Source organism: Heloderma suspectum, chromosome 2 (assembly GCF_057233095.1).
Source record: "Heloderma suspectum isolate Gila_16-S chromosome 2, 16-S_ref, whole genome shotgun sequence".
NCBI classification, from domain to species: Eukaryota; Metazoa; Chordata; class Lepidosauria; order Squamata; family Helodermatidae; genus Heloderma; species Heloderma suspectum.
The window spans coordinates 397726474-397747108 of NC_139459.1; the positions used below are offsets into that span (position 1 = coordinate 397726474).

At 44.0% G+C, this 20635-nt stretch overlaps 2 protein-coding genes across 2 annotated transcripts in view; both read left to right on the forward strand.

Moving 5' to 3' along the window:
* The first annotated feature begins 7944 nt into the window (after positions 1–7944).
* LOC146356585 (vomeronasal type-2 receptor 26-like) lies at positions 7945–15346 on the forward strand. The gene is made up of 4 exons (XM_084830200.1): positions 7945–8039; positions 12244–12535; positions 13559–13936; positions 15281–15346. Exons 1-4 carry the CDS (start codon positions 7945–7947, stop codon positions 15344–15346), a joined length of 831 nt encoding a protein of 276 aa, XP_084686326.1.
* Positions 15347–16030: 684 nt separating this feature from the next.
* The window catches only part of LOC146356586 (vomeronasal type-2 receptor 26-like), a 29948-nt gene continuing 25343 nt past the window's right edge, over positions 16031–20635 (forward strand). The window contains exons 1-4 of the mRNA XM_084830201.1: positions 16031–16276; positions 18984–19013; positions 19523–19618; positions 20321–20391. Coding sequence (XP_084686327.1) covers positions 16031–16276; positions 18984–19013; positions 19523–19618; positions 20321–20391 — 443 coding nt within the window. The remainder of the gene's footprint in view (positions 16277–18983; positions 19014–19522; positions 19619–20320; positions 20392–20635) is intronic.

Below are 20635 nucleotides of genomic sequence, written 5' to 3' on the forward strand. Positions count from 1 at the left end.
AAGTTCTGGCAAACATGTTTTTCTCCGTCGGCAGCACAGAGAGTTCAGGATGTGGTGGAGGTCTTTCTTCCCTTTATAATTATCAAAATCATGGTGATCTAGACTTCTTCTTCTTCTTGCCAACACTCCAGGGATTTCCCCCCACCCCCATGCTGCTTTTGAGACCAATAACATAAACATCAGGAAGAGGTGCAAAAGGAAGCAATGTCTTGCCATGAGCACGCAAGTAATGATGCCTAAATGCTTTGCACCCCACCGTGATCTTGGGCTGTGGTTCAGGGCTGGCAGGGATGCTGCTGGAGTGAGGTTGAATATCATCCCCTTTGGATCAGGAGCCCTGGCTGAGCTCCATCTGTCGTAGCAAACTCACTGCCTTCAGCCTTGGTCCTGGCAGAGGACTCTGGATTCTTCCAAGGGAGCAGCCACAAGGAAGGGGCCTGCAGCATGCATGCCAAACATGATACCTCTGCTGCTGCTGCTGCTGCTGCTGCTCTTTCAGCTGCTGCCCAGTGCAGCCTCGGGGCTGCAAGAGTCAAAGTGTCCGCTGAATTTAAGGAGAGATCGATATGAAGCTTGGAATCTTTTCAGAACAGGAGACCAACTCATTAGTGGGCTTTTACCGAAATTAAATGCTTTACTACAACTAGACACCTTTTCCCACCCTCCTTCTATCTTCATGAAAATGTAAGTCATGATGCAGGGAGGTATTTCATGCTCCTCCGCTGACTTCTAATTTCTTAGGCGTATAGAAAGGGGACAATAGCTGTGTTCTCGCCTCTATTCCTGGTTGTGATTCATTGAAACACAAACCCTCTAGTATGCGCATCCTGCTGTTTTCACCACAGCAGACCCTTCCTTGCTTTTTAAACTATGTGATTGGAGCTATGCTAAGTAGGTTCCTTCTAGGATAAACCCATGATCTCCAGTGACGAACTTCTCTTTGCCTATGGATTCAATGCAATTGAACTTTAGTATTTAGCTTTTCCTAGATCACCAGGAAACCACACCTATTTAATTTCCCAAGAACACAGTGTCACCGAGGAGATGCAGGTTCACTGAATTCTAGAATCAACACCAGAAGTGCTTTTATACAGGACTCTGAGATCAGGCATGTCTTTTCATCATTTACGTGATAATCTCAAACAGTTTTACTGGATTACAAAATAGGATATAAGAGCACACACCACATACAAAAGTACAAGTCGATGTTACAAATGAACACACTTCAAAAATCTTTCTAAGAAGTGTTTCAGGGCCACGCCTTCCTTTAAAAATGAGTAAAAGGCCTTAGGGCATGTAGTTCTGAGTAGAGTAGAGTAGAAGGAGTAGAGACTTCAAGGTGAACACAGGTTCCGACTTTTTCCAGCTCTGCCTTCTGTAATTATATGATTTTTTATTAACTCAATAGTAATGGTTGACAAAGAACGGAACTCAAGAGCAGCCCTCCTTAATAGTTAACTCTTTTTCTTTAAAATACCCAGCTATGATCAGAGAATTTCTAGCATCAGTCTGGTTCCAACGCATCTAATGGATCCTTGTATCTAATATTTTCTATGCTCTTTTATAAATGTTGTAGCTTATGAGCGAAGTAGGGACTTCTACTTCTAAATAAATAAACAAACAAACATATATTTATTTGCAAATTAGCCAATTATGTAGTTTGGTGTAAGAGTCTTGCAAATTGTGGGAACTGGCAAAAATGATGTTTAAAAGGGGGATCAAAAGGGTTAAATCTCAAAACCCCAATAATACAAGTTCAGCTAGAATATATGCTACAGTTTAGGAAAGGTAGCACCAAGTCAAAGTGGTCATCAACATGGTTAACGAGTATTGGCAAGGAAGCTATTAAAGACAAGAAGGCTTCCTTCAAAAAACAGAAGGCTTCCTCCCCAAAAGAAAACACAAATGAACACAGACTTCCACAAAGGAAAGGCAAGCAGACAATAAGCAAGGCCAAAAAGGCCAACGACAAAATAAATCTTTAAATATATCAGAAGCAGGAAACCAACTAGAGCGGCAGATCAACCATCAGAGGCTTTACAAGTAGCTGAGGAATGAAGGGAAGCAAAAAGCAAGGGAGAAAGGGGAAGATATATCCAACTGAATGCAGAGTTCCAGAGAATAGCAAGGAGAGACAAGAAGGCCTTCTTAAATGAACAATGCAAAGAAATCGAGGAAAACAACAGAATGGGAAAGACTAGAGATCTCTTCAAGAAAATTGGAGATCTCAAGGGAACGTTTTGTGCAAAGACGGGCATGATAAAGGACAAAGAAGGCAGGGACATAACAGAAGCAGACGAGATTAAGAAGAGGTAGCAAGAATACACAGAAGAACTATACAGGAAAGATCTGAATGTCCCTGATAGCCATGATAGTGCGGTCACTGAACTTGAGCCGGACATCCTAGAGCATGAAGTCAAGTGGGCCTTAGGAAGCATTACTAACAACAAAGCTAGCGGAGATGACGGTATTCCAGCTGAGCTATTTAAATCCTAAAAGATGACGCTGTTAAAGTGCTGCACTCAATATGAAACAAAGCAAAACTCTGGTTGCCCACTGTGTGAACAGAATGTTGGACTAGATGGACCTTTGTCTGATCCAGCATGGCTCTTTTAAGGTTCTTATGTTCCAAGACCAGAATTGAGATTCTTTCGAAATGCAGGCAATTTTCCCCCAAGGTAGCAGAATTTATGGGTCCTCTGTAACAAAAACAAATGGTGTCCTTTGTAACAGCACCATTGAGCTGCAGCCTTCCAGCCTACCTGGCTGAGTGGATTTTAAGCAAGATATAATTGTTTAAAATACTTATATGTCTCAGATGGGATAAGTAATCTTTAACTTGAATTTGGTTGGAGCTCCAACCACATTCTGCAGCCTGCCCTGGTGTTCCAAGGGCAAAGATCACAGCTGAGCCCCCTATTTGCATCTCTGGTGTCTCCTTCCTAAAACCCTTATGCTCAAGACAAGCTCTCTGGAGAAGTTGCCTTGAAGAATCAGAGACCCTCACTGGTTTGACGGCCTTCATAGCCAAGAAAACACCAGACACCCTTTATCCCCTTTCTTTTCCTCCTCCCATGAGTGTTAGGGACTCTACTCTTCCTAATCCCCTCCTTCTTGTACGATCACCCCAACACACTCCTTCCATAGCAGTCTGTGCATGTCCACAGTTGTGTTTTGGGCTCCAGAACCAGCCTCTTTGAGAATGTTGGTAATTCCCCCATTTTCACAAGTGCTCTAGGCAGCCACCAACCATGTCATTGATTTGTCACTATTTAAAATCCTAAAAGATGATGCTGTTAAAGTGCTGCATTCAATATGTCAACAAATCTGGAACACTCAACAGTGGCCACAAGACTGGAAAAGGTCAGTTTACATTCCAATTCCAAAGAAGGGCAACGCCAAAGAGTGTTCAAACTACCGCACAATTGCGCTCATTTCACATGCCAGCAAGGTGATGCTCAAAATCCTACAAGCTAGGCTTCAGCAGTATGCGAACCGAGAACTACCGGAAGTACAAGCTGGGTTTAGAAGAGGCAGAGGAACTAGAGATCAAATCGCCAACATTCGCTGCATCATGGAGAAAGCAAGAGAATTCCAGAAAAACGTCTATTTCTGCTTCATTGACTACGCTAAAGCCTTTGATTGTGTGGATCACAACAAACTGTGGCAAATTCTTAAAGTGATGGGAGTACCAGACCACCTTACCTGTCTCCTGAGAAACCTGTACGAGGGTCAAGAAGCAACAGTAAGAACCAGACATGGAACAACCGATTGGTTCAAAATTGGGAAAGGAGTACGACAAGGCTGCATATTGTCACCCTGCTTATTTAACTTATATGCAGAGTACATCATGAGAAATGCCGGGTTGGATGAATCAAAGGTCGGAATTAAGATTGCTGGGAGAATGATCAACAACCTCCGATATGCAGACGATACCACCCTAATGGCAGAAAGCGAAGAGGATCTCAAGAGCCTCTTGTTGAGGGTGAAAGAGGAGAGTGCAAAAGCTGGTTTGAAACTCAACATTAAAAAAACTAAGATCATGTCATCTGGCCCCATCACTTCCTGGCATATAGAAGGGGAAGAAATGGAAGCAGTGACAGATTTTACTTTCTTGGGCTCCAAGATCACCGCAGACGGTGACTGTAGCCATGAAATTAAAAGACGCCTGCTCCTGGGGAGGAAAGCTATGGCCAACCTAGACAGCATAGTAAGAAGCAGAGACATCACCTTGCCGACAAAGGTCCGTCTAATCAAAGCTATGGTTTTCCCAGTAGTAATGTATGGCTGTGAGAGCTGGACTATAAGGAAGGCTGAGCGCCGAAGAATTGATGCTTTCGAACTGTGGTGCTGGAGAAGACTCTTACGAGTGCCCTGGACTGCAAGGAGGTCAAATCAGTCCATCCTAAAGGAAATCAACCCTGAGTGCTCCTTGGAAGGACAGATAATGAAGCTGAAGCTCCAATATTTTGGCCACCTCATGCGAAGAGAAAACTCCCTGGAAAAGACCCTGATGCTGGGAAAGACTGAAGGCAAAAGGAGAAGGGGACGGCAGAGGATGAGATGGCTAGATAGCATCACGGATGCAATGAATATGAACATGAGCACGCTCCGGGAGAGAGCGCAGGACAGGAAGGCCTGGCTTGCTATGGTCCATGGGGTCACGAAGAGTCGGACACGACTGAACAACTGAACAACAACAACAACAACTGCTCTTTCACCAAGAACAGTCACTGTGGTCCTGGCCTTCCTGGCCACAATGCAGGGAACAAGATGAGGAGATGGCTGGGGAAGATTGTGGCCACCTCCATTGTCATTTCTTGTTCCAGTTTCCAAGTTATCATCTATACTATGTGGCTGGGAATTTCTTCACCATTCCCAGAATCTGTGCTCCTAGCCTGGACAGGTCCTATTGCAAAGCCACAAAGGGTCTGTCACCATGTTCTGTACAGTGGCATTCCTAGCCAGGAAGCTGCCTGGGGCCTTCAATGAAGCCAAACTGATCACCTTCAGCATGCTGGTCTTCTGCAGTTTTGGGGTGTCCTTTATGCTCACTTACCTGAGCACCAGGGTGAAATACATGGTGACCGTTCAGGACTTCTCTATCCTGTGCAGCATTCATGGGCTGTATCTTTATTCCCAAGTGCAATTCCCAAGCTATTTAATTCCCAAATGAATTAATTCTCAAATTAGCAATACAAAGAAGCATATAACAACAACAAGAAGCTAAACCTGGAATCTGATTCTTAACAGATGCTTTTAAGTTTTGAGAATTAATACCCACAACAGCAGTAATACTAGGGAAATCAAGGGAAAGTTCCGCCTCAATGAACAGGTCCTCCAGTGCTGGCTTAGATGATCTGTAAGAGCAGTTCAATTATCTCAAATGTCTGCTCAGAATCTAAACCAAGGGCTATTGCACATGGAAGCCTGGGCCATGGACATCAGTGGCAGGCTCGACTTTCTGACACACACTGGCATCCCATCACAGAACACAAAATACAGCAAAAAGTTTTATTGCAACAGTTCAGGTTATGCAGATCGCTTTCCAAAGCTCACGACAAAGCTTACAGAGTTTATTGATCCCAGTAAATCAGAGGCTATTGGCACATTGCTTTGTTTCAAAGGAAGTCCCCAGGCTAAAAGCCACACAGAGAGAGTCAGTGTTCAAGTCTGGCAATATCTGTGTGTGTGTGTGTGTGTGTGTGTGTGTATTTAGATAGATAGATGATAGACAGATAGAAATAGAAATCTAGTCAGAGTCTTTAAAGGAACAGGATTTAAGGCAGACAAGAATTCAAAAAACATCCAGATGAGAAAGTATTCTGGGCCATTAAGACATTGCTCTTAGGAAAGGCTCTTTGGCCAGAGGACTGGCTTAAATATGTGTTTGGAAAGGTGACTCCAGACTTACTTTATTTATTTATTTATTTATTTATTTATTTATTTGCAATATGTCTATACCGCTCCTCATCAGAAGATTTCAGAGCAGTGAACAACATGATAAAAGAATACAACAATGGTTAAAAGAGTTAAAACATTTTTTTTTTTTTTAAGACAAACCCCAATAAAGCGGAGTTTAACAAACCACAGCTGGTCATGCAAGGAAGGCTACATTATTTTGCTGAGGCATTATCAGAATACAAAGGAGCATCTAAGAGCAAAAACAGAACATGGCATCTGATTTTTAAAATAGGCTTTTAAATGTTGACAGTTAAGAACCACAACAACGGTAATACTAGGAAAATCAGGGGAAAGTTCTGCCCCAACAAATACATCCTCAAATGATGGCTAGAAAATCTGTAAGAGCAGTGCTTCATTGTCTAAGATTCTAAAAGAGCGATGGGTAAGGCCAGATGCTGTTATACTACAGCCCCCATCAGCCTGATACTTCATGAGATTATGGGCTTTATAGTCCAAGAACATCTGGAGAGCCACAAGTCCCCCTCCCCTGTTCGAAATGGCTGTTAAAGCTGTATATCAGGAGGCAGAACATTTTCATCCCTGAGGGCTACATCAAGTGTGTGCCTGTGTGTCAGGGTCCGCACGTGTGTGCTCACACACAAAAATCCACGGACCCACATTCATTCATCCACACATTCACACTCCCTCACATACACACACCACCGATTCCCCCAGAGAAGCTCTCCCCCGCCCCAGATAGGACTGGTGCTAGTAATAGGAAGGGAAAGAGTTCCTTTAACTCCAATCTCTACTTTTCAGGCAGCAAATCTGGGGAGAGGGCTGGTGGTCCATACCTTTTGCACCCCTATTCTACACTGTTGCCAAATGTGCTCTCTAGACACATTTACTTGTGTACATTCCAAGTCACACATTCGTTAAGCAATCTCAAATTGGCAACCGTGCCTTTGAAAATGAGGGGAGGGGGTCTTATCCACAAAAGTATTAAAATGAACACAATCATTATGTTTTGGGAATTAGCTACTTTGTCAATCAGCATTTCTATGAACTCCAAAATGGAGGTAACTACTTCATAGAGTACAACGATATCATCACAAAATGAGCACGCAGGACAAAGGGTAACCTGGATTTTGTAAAAGTCCATGCACCAAGACTGAATTGTGGGGGAAATTAGTTTACAGTTCTGTTTGGAGTCTAAACCAAGGACCGCTCTGCATGGAAGTCTAGGCCACTGACATAAGTGGCAGGCCCGACTTTCTAACACACACTGGCAACCCATCACAGAAGACAAGATACAGTGAAACTTGTTATTGCAAGAGTTCAGGTTTCACAGAACAGCTTTCCAGAGCTTGCAGCAAAGCTTTCAATGTTTATAGGCCTGTTAATCAAATAGCCTAGGAAGATGCTATCGGTGTGTTCCTTTGTTTAAGAGGAAGTTCCAAGGCTAGTATCAATACAGAGAAAGCCAGCGTTCAAGACAAGATAGAAGGTAGGTAGGTAGGTAGGTAGACAGACAGACAGACAGACAGACAGACAGATAGCTTTCACTCAGAGTCTTTAATGAGACAAGATTCAAGGCAAACAAGAATTCATGAAAAGTTCAGGCAGGAAAGAATTCTGTGCAATTAAGATGTTGCTCTCAGCAAAAGGTCTTTGACGTGTGGACCGGCTTAAACAGAAGGTTGGAAAGAGCTACACTATGTTTCTGAGGGGATCAGAGACTCAGCAAATTGGGACCCTGACACTACTAGAAGACTGAAAAAATGCAGAGAAAGAGGCTTGGGAAAGCCAAGTTGCAAGAGTGGGGAGAAAACTGGCTCATGAAAGCTTCTCTGTCACAGCAAGGGGTGCTCTGAAGCTACATCTTGTGCACAGTCACGGTGGCAAAAAGGGAGGCCCTAACATTTGGGGAAGTTAAACTCAGAGCACTCATGGCAATTACTATGGCTGGGCTTCCAACAAAAACCTGTTCAAGAATAGACCAAATTATTGAGTACACACACAAGCACATGGCAGAACAGCATGGGCAAGAGTGGAGGCCATGATTTGTACAGCAAGAACATCAAGAAGAACATCTCAGCTGTGCTTCTCCAGGAGCCTCCACCAAAGGAAGCGAGGTGGATGGCTACTAAGAAGAGGGCCTTTTCTGTTGTGGCACCCCTGTCATGGAATGAGCTTCCCAGAGAGGCTCACCTGGCACCAGGTGAAGACCTTCTTATTTTCCCAGGCATGTTAGTCTTTCAGTTTCTATTGTTTTATATCCCTCACAGTATTGTAAATCTTTGCATTGCTGCTAGGATTCATTTTGTTTTTTGCTTTGATTTTATACTGTACTTTTAAACTTTTATATTGTAACCTACGTTGAATTTTATGGTTCAGATATTGTGTATTGCCCCAAAAGCTTCAGTGATTGGGCAGCATAGAAAGGTGATAAATGGGAAGGGATGTGGGACCTCTCTCAAGGTAACTTCAACTCTCTGGAAAAAAAAATATGTAAAGTGTAATTCATTCATTCATTCATTCATTCATTCATTCATTGTTATTTTGATTTTTTAAAATGTATCTCCTGGCTTTCAGAGAAACTTTCCAAGCTGGCAAAGTTTTAAGAGTTGTTTCTTCACTAAAGATCAATACAGCATTGCTGATCTGCCCCCTGTTTCACCTATAGAAGAGTGTATGGCTTATTGGTAAGTTCTTAGAAACATGTTTTTCTCCAGCTGCTCACCTCTGCATGAATCCGCAAAGAGATTTTAGGATGTGCCAGAGGTCATTCTTCCCTTTATAATTATTAAAATCCTGGTGATCAACTCACCTGCTTCTTGTCAATGCACCAGGGATTTCCCCTGGTGATTGCTTTTGAGACCAATAACGTAAACATCAGGATCAGGTGCAACAGGAGGCAATTCCTTGCACTGGGCATGAAATTATTGATGCATAAATACTTTGTGCACCACAGAGATGTTGGGCTGTGGTTAGGGTAGGCAGGGCTGCTGCTGAAGTGAGGTTTAATATCACCCCTTTGGATTAGAAACTCTAGCTGGACTCCATCTGTATCAGCAAAGTCACTGACTCCAGCCTCGGTCTATCAAGAGGGATTTGACTTCTTCTAAGTGAACAGCCACAAGGGTGGTGACTGCAGCAAGCATGCCCAGGACGATACTTCTCGTACTGCTGCTATTTCTGCTGCTCCCCTGTGCAGCCTGGGGGAAGCTGAAGTCAAAATGTCCATTGGATTTAATCAGGGACCAATATAATTCTTACAATTTTTACAGCCCAGAAGACCACCTCATTGGTGGGATCTTACCTATGCTACATGCTATATTTCAACCAACCTCCTTTTCCCATCCTCCTTCTATCTTCATTGAAATGTAAGTAATGATGCAGTGCTGTCTTTTATGCTCCTCCACCAAGATCTGATTTTTTTTTAGGCATGCTGAAATGGGGCACTTAAAACCAAAAGGGATTGTGAAGTGCTCCAAAAAGATATCTCCAAACTGGGAGAATGTGCATCAAAATAGGAAAAGTGGTTCATTTTAAGCAAGCGGAAAGTAGTGCATGTGGGACAAAAAGTTCTGACTTCATGTATACACTGATGGGATCTGAGCTAGTAGTGACTGGCCAAGAAAAAGATCTTGGGGTTGTGGTGGACAGCTCGATGAAAATGTTGACATAGCATGTGACTGCTTTGAAAAAGGGAAATTCCATGTTAGGCGTAATCAGAAAATGAATTGGCAATAAAACTGCCAAAATTTATACTCCCCTTGTAAAAATCTACGGTGTTACCACACTTGGATTAATGTGTACAGTTCTGATCACCACACCTAAAAAAGGATATGACAGAGTTTGGAAAAGTGCGGAGAAGGGCGACTAAAATGATCAAGGGACTACAGCAAGTCCTCTGTGAGGAAAGTTTACAACATCTGGGACAGTTTAGCTTATTAAAAAGGTGAGTCAGGGGAGGCATGGTAGATGTGTACAAAATTATGCATGGTGTTGTGGTATTCGATAGGAAGACGTCTTCCTTGCTCTCTCATAATGCTAGTATCTAAAGGACTCATCCAGTGAAGCTGATTGGTGGGATATTCAGGAAAGAATAAGGTAGTAACTCTTGGTAATGTGCAGTGTCCAACTGAGGACTTTGCATCCAACAGCACAGATGGCTTTCCAAGGGGATTAGAACAATTTGTGGAGGATAAGGCTATCAATGGCTACTAGTCTTGATGCCTACATGCTGCTTTCAGTATCAGAGGCTGCATACCTATGTACACCAGTTGCTGGGGAACATGGGCAGGAAGGTGCTGTTGCACACATGCCCTTTGTTGTTCAGTCGTTCAGTCGTGTCCGACTCTTCGTGACCCCATGGACCATAGCACGCCAGGCCTTCCTGTCCTGCGCTCTCTCCCGGAGCGTGCTCAAGTTCATATTCATTGCATCCGTGATGCTATCTAGCCATCTCATCCTCTGCCGTCCCCTTCTCCTTTCGCCTTCAGTCTTTCCCAGCATCAGGGTCTTTTCCAGGGAGTTTTCTCTTCGCATGAGGTGGCCAAAATATTGGAGCTTCAGCTTCATTATCTGTCCTTCCAAGGAGCACTCAGGGTTGATTTCCTTTAGGATGGACTGATTTGACCTCCTTGCAGTCCAGGGCACTCGTAAGAGTCTTCTCCAGCACCACAGTTCGAAAGCATCAATTCTTCGGCGCTCAGCCTTCCTTATAGTCCAGCTCTCACAGCCATATGTGTTTCCCATGGGCAGATGATTGGACACTGTGCGAACAGAATGCTGGACTAGATGGTCCCTTGGTCTGATCCAGCATGGCTTTTCTTATGTTCTTATTTTGTTATGACATGCAGAGTCATGACTGTCTGACCCTCCCTCCCCTTAGCGCGTGATCCTAGGCACGGTTAGACAGCGAAAAGTGCATGCTGGGAGCTGTAGGCCTTTTCCAGAAAAACGCCCTGAGGACAGAGCAGTGGCTCTTTCCAAATCAGGCTGGGATGTATGAACATCACAACATGAGGACCCAGCCTAAAGTGTGACTGACTTTCTCCAGTCACAACCCACCACACAAAAGTGTTATGCCAACATTCAACTCCAGCCAGTACCACCAACTTCAAGAAAGAGTGAAAGAAAAATTCAGGTGTGCTCGTATTTGATGGGCCAAATAAATGACCTCACTCCTAAAGCTGTAGCTGTTCCTCCCATCAGCAAATATTTCACCTGAGCCACCTACACATATTCGTGTCATCCATACTGTTTGGGATGTAATCGGCCAGGGCTTCTTGGATCCATCTTTTCAGCATGAGCTTGCAATCTGATCTGGGAATAAAAAGGTTTCTGCTGCTGTCAGAAACTCCTTCCTGGCTCATGTCCACAATAGTTATTCCTTGTTTTGTAGCACTATGTTTTTGTTTCAGAATCTGTATGCCAGTCTTCAGCTAAAAAGCTCCCAGAGCAGCAAACAATATTGTAATATTATACAGTGTAAAAACTGGGCATAGAAAAATGAAACCCAAAATAACTGAACAGCAGAAACAGTCAATGATCAGTAAAAACATGTGGCGGTATGGAAAACCAGCAATCAAAATCAGCAAAATGACATGCTGAAAGACTAGGGCAAATGAAAAGGTCTTTGCCATAAGCCAAAGAGATCTGAAACATGCTACCAGGCAAGTCTCTCTGGAAAAAGAATTCCTGATACAGGGAAACACAAACAAAATGTCCCGTCTGTGGTCACTTCTTGCCTAACCTCTTAAGGTTACCCCAAGACGGGCCTCCAATGCTGCTAGACTACCAACTGGGCCTGGGTTTAAGGAACATAGCTTGCCCATAAAGAGCTAGTCTGGTTGCCATTCCATTCCTAGGCTTAAATCGAAGTGCTGGTGCTTATCTTCAAGACCCTCCCTGTGGGACTTGGGTATCTCAAGGACTGCCTCCTCCTCTTTCACTGTCCTGCCTGTACATGGAGAGAGCAATCCTATGATCCCTGGGAGAGACTCCCAGGGTCCATCGCACTGTTCAGATCCCACCTTCCAATGTCAGAGACAGAGAGTGTGACAACATAGGAAAACATCACAACATAATACAACATTATAGGAACATAAGAAGAGCCCTGCTGGATCAGACCAAAGGTCCATCTAGTCTAGCATTCTGTTCACACAATGGCCAACCAACTATCGACCAGGAACCCACAAGCAGGGCATGAGCACAGCAGCACTTCAGACAATTATATTGTCTGAATATGGCCTTCAAGTTACAGAATAAGGAATCTGATAAGTTTTATTCAATCTAGAATGGCAATGTGATATATATTTTTTGCTGCAGAATAGCAGACATCCTGTATTTGGAAAACCTGGCTTTCCTGTATGCCACTCATGAGATCAACCAAAATCCCATCTTCTTACCCAACACCACCCTGGGCTACAACATCTATGAGAACTATTACAATGCAAGGATCACATATGATGCCATGCTAGATCTGCTGTCTACCGGACATAAGAATATTCCAAACTATGGTTGTGGAAGACAGAATGACCCGTTGGCTGTTGTAGAAGGTGCTGATTCTGAAACCTCCATCCAGATTTCAACCATGTTGAGCATCTACAAAATCCCACAGGTAGGCATAGAGGGAACGCAGTATAACTTCACATTGCTTTAAAAGGCTTCAGCTTTCTGGGGAAATGCTACTGCTTCAAGCTTTATATGACCTTTGAGCATCTTTACAAGATATAGATATAAAATTATTCAAGCCTTTATTAGTTCATAGATACTATGGTTGTATCTATACTGTAGTTTATAGATATTATGTTAGTCCTGATGGCTCTATGCTACCTCTAGTATCAGAGGCAGTATGTCTATGTATGACAGTTAATGGGAAAACATGGAAGGGTGTTGTTGCACCCATGTCCGGCTTGTGGGTTTCCTGTCGATAGCTAGCTGGCCACTGTGTGAACTGAATGCTGGACTAGATGTTCCTTTGGTCTGATCCAGCATGATCAGACCATGCTGATCCAGCATGATCAGACCTTCTTACGTTCTTATGTTCTTATTCTTGAAGATAGCTAATGTCATCTTATCATTTGAGACTTGGTGTTCGCAGCATTGTTATGTCTCTGTTCTATCTATCTGTTCTTACGTAGAGTTTCTTGCATTTAATTGCATTGGGTGTTACCACCCCTGGCTGTACTTTCAAGACACACATGGTGCCATGTCAGTTTAAGACCTTGCACTTTCACTTGCCACAGCAAGTTTAGTTTGGTGTACATGTACCTACGTTTTCAGTATATAAAACAGATTCTCATCCTGAGTTTCATCTGCTTTTTGCTACAATTATGGGTCCATTGATGCATTTGGTGGTTCTTATTGAGGGTACCCCTCCTTCCTGCTTCAGACTTCTACTTGTGGTCTTCCCCTAAGAAGCTGATTAGCCACTGGGAAAGAGGAAGCTGGACCAAACAGGCCTTGTGGTCCCAGATGAATTGTAGCCCCTTTGCAGAAGTCGTACGTTGTGCTAGCGATGCTGTGGTTGTGAACACAGAACCCACTTCATGTTCCTTCTGTCTTTGCAACAGATGGGCTTTGTTTCCAAACCCCTCTTCACATGAAAAACAACAACAGTAATCTCTTTATTCCTTACTAGGTCAGTTATGGTTTTGTCACCCATGACCTTAAGGATAAAACGCAATTCCCTTTTTTCTACCGGTTTGTCCCCAAAGACAAAGACCAATATCTGGGGATTGTCAAACTCCTCCTGCATTTCAGATGGACTTGGATCGGTCTCTTTGCTCCAGACAATAACAATGGAGAAAGGTTCATGCGGACGCTGACACCGGTGCTCACCCAACAAGGTGTTTGTGTTGGTATCTCAGAAAGAATCCCTGAAATGAATGCGCATGGATTGCAAGTTCCCCTTGTATCTATTCTCACATGGATACAGGTCAAGGTCTTTGTTTACTATGCGGAGACTCGCTCTTTCTATGATGGAATATTCCATCTAAAACAAATACTTGAAACATGGGTAAAACCCACCGAAGGGAGAGTCTGGATCACAACAGCTTTGTGGGACATCATCTCAACAGTGTCGGACAGGTTGTCACATTTCCAGCACAACCACTGGTTCTTTTCCTTCTCGATCCAGACAAAGAACAGGCCAAAAAGGGTCAATGTGGAACTAAGTTACATCAATTCTTACTTGAAAAAAGCATTTCACTGTTTCTATTCAAAATGCAAATTGTCAGTGAAAGGGAGGAGTGGATGTGAACAGAAAGAGAAAATGCCCCTGGATGTACTCGAACTAAGTCTGTCTCAAGACAACTATAATGTTTATAACACTGTCCAGATGGTGGCACAAGCTTTACATGCGGCCTTCTCTTCCAGATCCAAGCATAGGATGATGGTTGGCGGAGAAAGGTTGGATGTCCCAAGGCTACAGCCATGGCAGGTATTCCCTTTTCCATCACAGATCTCTCTACTGAACAATACAAAATTTCTCAATTATGGAAAAATTATTTGTGGAACCAGACTCTGAGAAGATTGCAGATGTAGTGGTCTGGGGAAATCTTCCAGTTCCTGAGGGTCCTTGTGCAGTTCCCTCCAAAAGGGAGACTTTCCGATGGCCAGTATTTAGGCCCATCCTTCCTTCCCTTCCTTAGTGCCTCAGCTCGCACTCAGTAAGCATAGCCAAAATGATCTAGGCATCGTGGGTGAGGAATTAACCCTTGATGGTGTAAGTAGCGAATCAATCCACCCCAATAATCCTATTCATCAAGTTTATTCAATTAAAGACAGAGAGAGGGGGGGAAGGAAGGAAGTAGCGGGAGCCTCTCTGTGGGGGCATGGACAGTAGAATGGGTCACAAATGTTTATACACTGTTCCCCTTCTACACCCCTCTTGTAGCTCTCATGTACCTGGTAGCTCATCGACTGTGCCCTCCTGTCTCATGGTACTATTTAACGCCATGTCAGTCTGCACTAAGACTGCACTCATCCACAACACTCTTTTGTGTTCACCACTCTGAGATCTGTTCTGGATATGGAGCAGTATATAAATGTTAGAAATAAATAAATAAATAAATAAATAAATAAATAAATAAATAAATAACTGGGCAGTGAAAGTACAACACTTGCAAAGGGGCAGTCTTTACATTAGTCCTGTGCCCTTATCTGATGTGTTCCCCCAAAGGCAGCATAGGATTGATTCAGAATACTCAAAGTAAAAATTCTTTCCAAAGGGAAAAGAATTTTCTGCAGCCGCTTTTCCTTTTTTCAACAGGGTTGGGATAAGAAGAAGAGGCCCCATTGTGTGACCGGCACTGGCACCACCTTCAAAGGATCTGTTGGTTTTTTGTTTTTGTTTCCCCAGGCCATGGGGGCCAGGGTCTTCACCCCACAGTTTGGCCATGGCAACACCACTGTCACCGACTTCTAGAATTCTCCCTTGGGTGCAAAACTGAATTGATCTTCTAATTGAGAAGATTTAGCTCAAATTTGGGTAGGTGGGAGGAGGCAAAACAGAGATCAAACAGCCCCCTCAATTTTGTGGGGTTCAGTGTCACGTGGCGAGCAAAACTCACTGATGCCATCCAGACATTCTCCCAGAAGCTTCTGCCTAGTTCCTTCTCCAAATCCCCTGGGTGCAAGACTACATGATGGGGCATTTGGCCACCAGAAAGCATCTGCTAAGAGGTGTCCCAGGCAAGAGCAAGTGTTAAGTTGTAAAACCCCTTCCTGTGATTGTAGACACCTCCTACCAAATCAGCAGAAATCCCCTGAAATCACTGCATCCAAAGGGAAGTGAACTGCGGGAGGATGTTTACTTCTTCCAAAATTGTCGAATGGCTTGGATGTTGGCCTTTCCCACAGTGCCAAAGCAGAAAGAAGGAACTTAGGCGTAGATCTCAGTTTCTTCTTGGTAGTTTTGTTTTTGTTTTGTTTTAGCATACTGGAACCAGAATGATACAGCCATTATAGCTTTAGAGGGCACGTGCTCCGGTCTGGAATCAACAGACACTAGATCTCAGAGTGGACAGTGCGGAGATAACCTAGTTTCTGCTCTTCTCTGTCTTTCCAGCTTCACCCTTTCCTGAGAAACTTCAGGTTTTCCAATACTTCCATGGGTGGAATGTATCTGGATGGGGACGGTGAACTGACAGCCAACTTTGATATTTTGTTGAACTGGGTGGTGCCGCCCAATGCCTCAGTTGTCAGAGTGAAAATTGGGAGTCTAGAGAGACAGGCATCCCTGGACCATGAGTTCCACCTTGATGATGATTCCACTGTGTGGCATAACTATGTGAGGAAACCCATGTTTTCCAATTTTATACCCATTAAGACAGGGGGCCCAACATGTTACCCATGGGTACCAGTGCACCTGCAGGAGACTGAAAGGATGTCTGTATAGCTCTCTACTCCTTGTCCCTTCAAACATTCATTTTTAATTAAAAAAAAAACTGGAAAAATTTAAGGTGCCAGATTCTCCTTCTTTTTCCAATCTTGGTGTTTGGAGGGCAGGCAGGAAGGGAAGATTGCTTCCTGGCCCCACTCCATCTTCTTCTGCCCACACAAACCTCTTCCCCTATCAGGGTGGACACTGAGCCCATAGAATCCCAGAGTAGTTCTGATTTGGAGGAAGAGCAGTTGCTCCTGGGAGAGGAGCACGCCCCTCTTTCCCAGGGCCAACAGCTGATGGAGATTCCTCCCACCAGCATTCCTAGCTTAGATAGCAGTCCAGGGAGTGACCCAGCACCGATAGCAGACTGGTTGGATGCGCGGCGCAGACGCAGAGAGCGGCGCCAAATGGAGAGCGCGGAAAGGAGGCATAGCGCCTGGTTGGCGCTCAAAGAACGGTTGCACCCAGAGGATCCAAGGGAAAAGGGGAGGGATTCTCCCTAGTCCTTATATTCAGGGGTCTGCCAGTAATTGCTTTTCAAATGGGGACCAACTGTTCTAACGTAGGGCATAGAGATGCTGCTGCTCAGATCTAGTTGCTACCTGTAGAGCTGTTAAGTTGTAAAAGAAGAATAAAGCTTTGAAAAGAATCCCTTTGTCTGTGTCTGGACTTGGCTACTGAATTAGACTGAGAGCCCTCCAAGGAGCCCTTGACAGCCCCATTGCAATCTCACTCTCTAAGCTTCACCACACTAGACCCTTTATCCCACAGATTATCAGGGCTTCTGCTTCTGCTTCTTCTTGAAATCATGATTGGCTCCTCATACAGGCTGACATGGGCCACTTGTCTTTGTTTCTCTTGATAAATTCTTGGAGAGTTATATGTTTAATTTTACAGCCACGAGATTGTGCTGCTGACTTCAGCTCCATTACGGAAGTACATACTAAGGGCTTCTTCACACAGAGCCTTCCTATTTACCAACCAGCCTGGTCACTGAGGTCATAGAATCATAGAATCATAGAATAGTAGAGTTGGAAGGGGCCTACAAGACCATTGAGTCCAACCCCCTGCTCAGTGCAGGAATCCAAGTCAGAGCATCCCTGACAGGTGGCTGTCCAGCCTCATCTTGAATGCCTCTAGTGTGGGAGAGCCCACTACCTCCCTAGGTAATTAGTTCCATTGTCATATTGCTCTAACAGTCAGGACGTTTTTCCTGATGTTCAGCTGGAATCTGGTTTCCTGTAAATTGAGCCCATTCTTCCATGTCCTGCACTCTGGGATGATCGACAAGAGATGCTGGCCTTCCTCACTGTGACAACCTTTGAAGTACTTGAAGAGCACTATCATATCTCCCCTCAGTCTTCTCTTCTCAAGGCTAAACATGCCCAGTTCTTTCAGTCTCTCCTCATAGGGCTTTGTTTCCAGTCCCTTGATCATCTTTGTTGCCCTCCTCTGAACCCTCTCCAGCTTGTCTGCAATGCATCCTTCTTAAAGTGTGGTGCCCAGAACTGGACACAGTACTCCAGATGAAGCCTAGCCAGTGCTGAGTAGAGGGGAACTAGTCATCAGAGGGCATGTCCCTTGTGGTTCTACATGGATCCATAGCCCGGCTGGAGTCCACCTGGAAAAGAGCCTTCAGCATGGTAGCCTCATTCTTGTCCAACTCCCTGCCTTTAGAGGTCAGGCAGGTACCAACCTTGTCTTCCTTCCGGTGCTTCCTGAAGACATCGCTATTGTGGAGGCCTTCCTTGAGTGACCAGCCGTGGTTTATTATATTCAGCCTTTTTGTGACCTGTCTTTTTAAAAATGTTGTAACTGTTAAACATTGTGTTTTATTCATTCATTTTTGCTTTTCACCATTCCGAAATCTTTTGATGCGGAGTGGTGTATAAATATTGTAAATAAATAAAATAAATTTCCCCTCAATCATTTTAATTGCCCCTTTCTTCAAATTTCCCAGCTCTACAATGTCTTTTTTTCAAAGTGTGGTGACCAGAACTGCACACAGTATTCTATGTGTGTCTACACACTAGATTTGTATAAGGAGGGTATGTTCTTGGCAGTTCTATTATCATTTCTTTTGCTAATTATGCCTAAGATACCATTTCTAGTCAATAATTGCTAGCTCAGACCCCATCAACCTGTATAAGTGAAGGTGGGATTTTTGGCCACAGTATGAAACCGCTTAGACTTGCTTACACTGAACTGCATTCGCCATTTTAAAGCATATTCTTCCATTGCGGACGAATCCTTCTGAAGCATTTTGCAATCCCTCTTGGTTTTAATGACTGTCAGAGCTTCCAAATACAGCACTAACAGTTTTTCCTCAGTGTCCCTTATCTTTCTGTGTAGACTTTGCCTCATTCAAGATGTACAAATAGCTGCTTCCCTGGATATGTCAAGGTGATTCTGGAAGGAAAGCCCATTTGCTGCTATGCTTGTGCTCCATGTGCAGAAGGGACCATCTCCATTCAGGAAGGTAAAGAGTACCTGAGGAAAAGGAAGCCCTTGAAGAGCAAACTTTTCACATAGGGTCTTCTTTACAGACAAGTTAAAATGCCATTTATTTCATTTCATTTCAAATTAGAAAACAAACAAATATAGATAGATATTGTTGATATCAAATCACCCTTCTCCTTCTCCTTCTCCTTCTCCTGCTCCCCCTCCCCCTCCTCAGATGCAGACCATTGCACCAGATGTCCAGAAGGTCAGCATCCAAACAAGGAACAAGATCAATGTGTCCCCAAGGAAATAACCTTCCTCTCCTATGAAGAATATTTGGGGGTCACCCTGGCTACCATTTCACTGTTCTTGTCCTTAACCACAGGGTTCGTGTTAGGAATCTTCACTATAAATCTAAAAACTCCCATAGTCAAAGCCAACAACCGGGACCTCTCCTACATTCTCCTCATCTCTCTCCTGCTTTCTTTCATGTCCTCCTTCCTCTTCATTGGCCAGCCAAGGAAAGTGACCTGCCTTTTCCGACAAACTGCCTTCAGTGTCATCTTCTCAACTGCCATCTCTTCTCTGTTGGCCAAAACAATCACTGTGGTGCTGGCCTTCCTGGCCACAAAGCCAGGGAATAGGATGAGAAGATGGCTGGGGAAGAGTTTGGCCAACTCCATTGTCATTTCCTGTTCCAGTATCCAAGTTGTCACCTGCACCATCTGGCTGGGGACCTCACCACCCTTCCCTGACTCTGACATGCACTCCCAGCCTGCAGAGATCATCCTGGAATGCAATGAAGGGTCCGTCATGATGTTCTATAGTGCCCTTGGCTACATGGGCTTCCTGTCTGCCACCTGCTTCACGGTGGCTTTCCTAGCCAGGAAGCTGCCTGGGGCCTTCAATGAAGCCAAGCTGATCACCTTCAGCATGCTGGTCTTCTGCAGTGTTTGGGTGTCCTTTGTGCCCACCTACCTGAGCACCAAGGGGAAATACATGGTAGCCGTGCAGGTCTTCTCTATCTTGGCCTCCAGTGCTGGGTTGCTGGGCTGCATCTTTTTTCCTAAGTGCTACATTATTATACTGAGGCCTGATCTGAATACAAAGGAGCATCTAACAACAAACAACTAAAGATGGGATCGGATTCTTAAAATAATATTTTAAGTGCTGACAGTTCATATCTGCAACAACATAATAACAATCACACAGACCCCCGACTTTTGTTTGTATTCCTTAGAATTGGGGGGGGGGAATTAAAAATGAGATTACAACATATTTTCTTTTGAATGATGAATTAAAAATTAACGACTAGGTGTTCCTATATTGTTACTTTGCCTTTACTTCTCCAAAATGATTTCTAAAAATGTGAAATGCTTTTTTAGATGTTTTGTAGGTGAGCAATCCTGTGGCCACTAGACACTGTTTGGAGGGCTATAGGGTTTTTCAGTTTTTGGGAACTGAGTGTGGAGCCAGGGTTCTGACAACAGTTTCCATAACCTGCACTCTCGACCCACTCCCTGCCCCCTTTGTAGCCAGTATGGTTCTCTGGGCTCTACTTCTCTTTCTCAGAAACAGAACATGGAGATGGTGAAAAGGAGGTGGTTCCAGGAACGGGGAGGAGAGGAGACCACGGGAGCCACGTTATGTGGTTTCCTATGCACCACACAGCCTGCTTCCCTCCCCCTCCCCCAAGTCACAACTAGACAGCCAAAACTGGCCATCTAATCAACTTTGGGGGCTGCTGGCTATCTCAACAGAATTGCACCCTAAATTGCTTTTTTCATTTTAAAATAAAGGTTTTTATATTATGTTTCTGTATCGAATTTTTTGTGAAAAACCAGGAGCCCTTCACCTATTGGGCAGTATAGATATGTAAGAAATAAT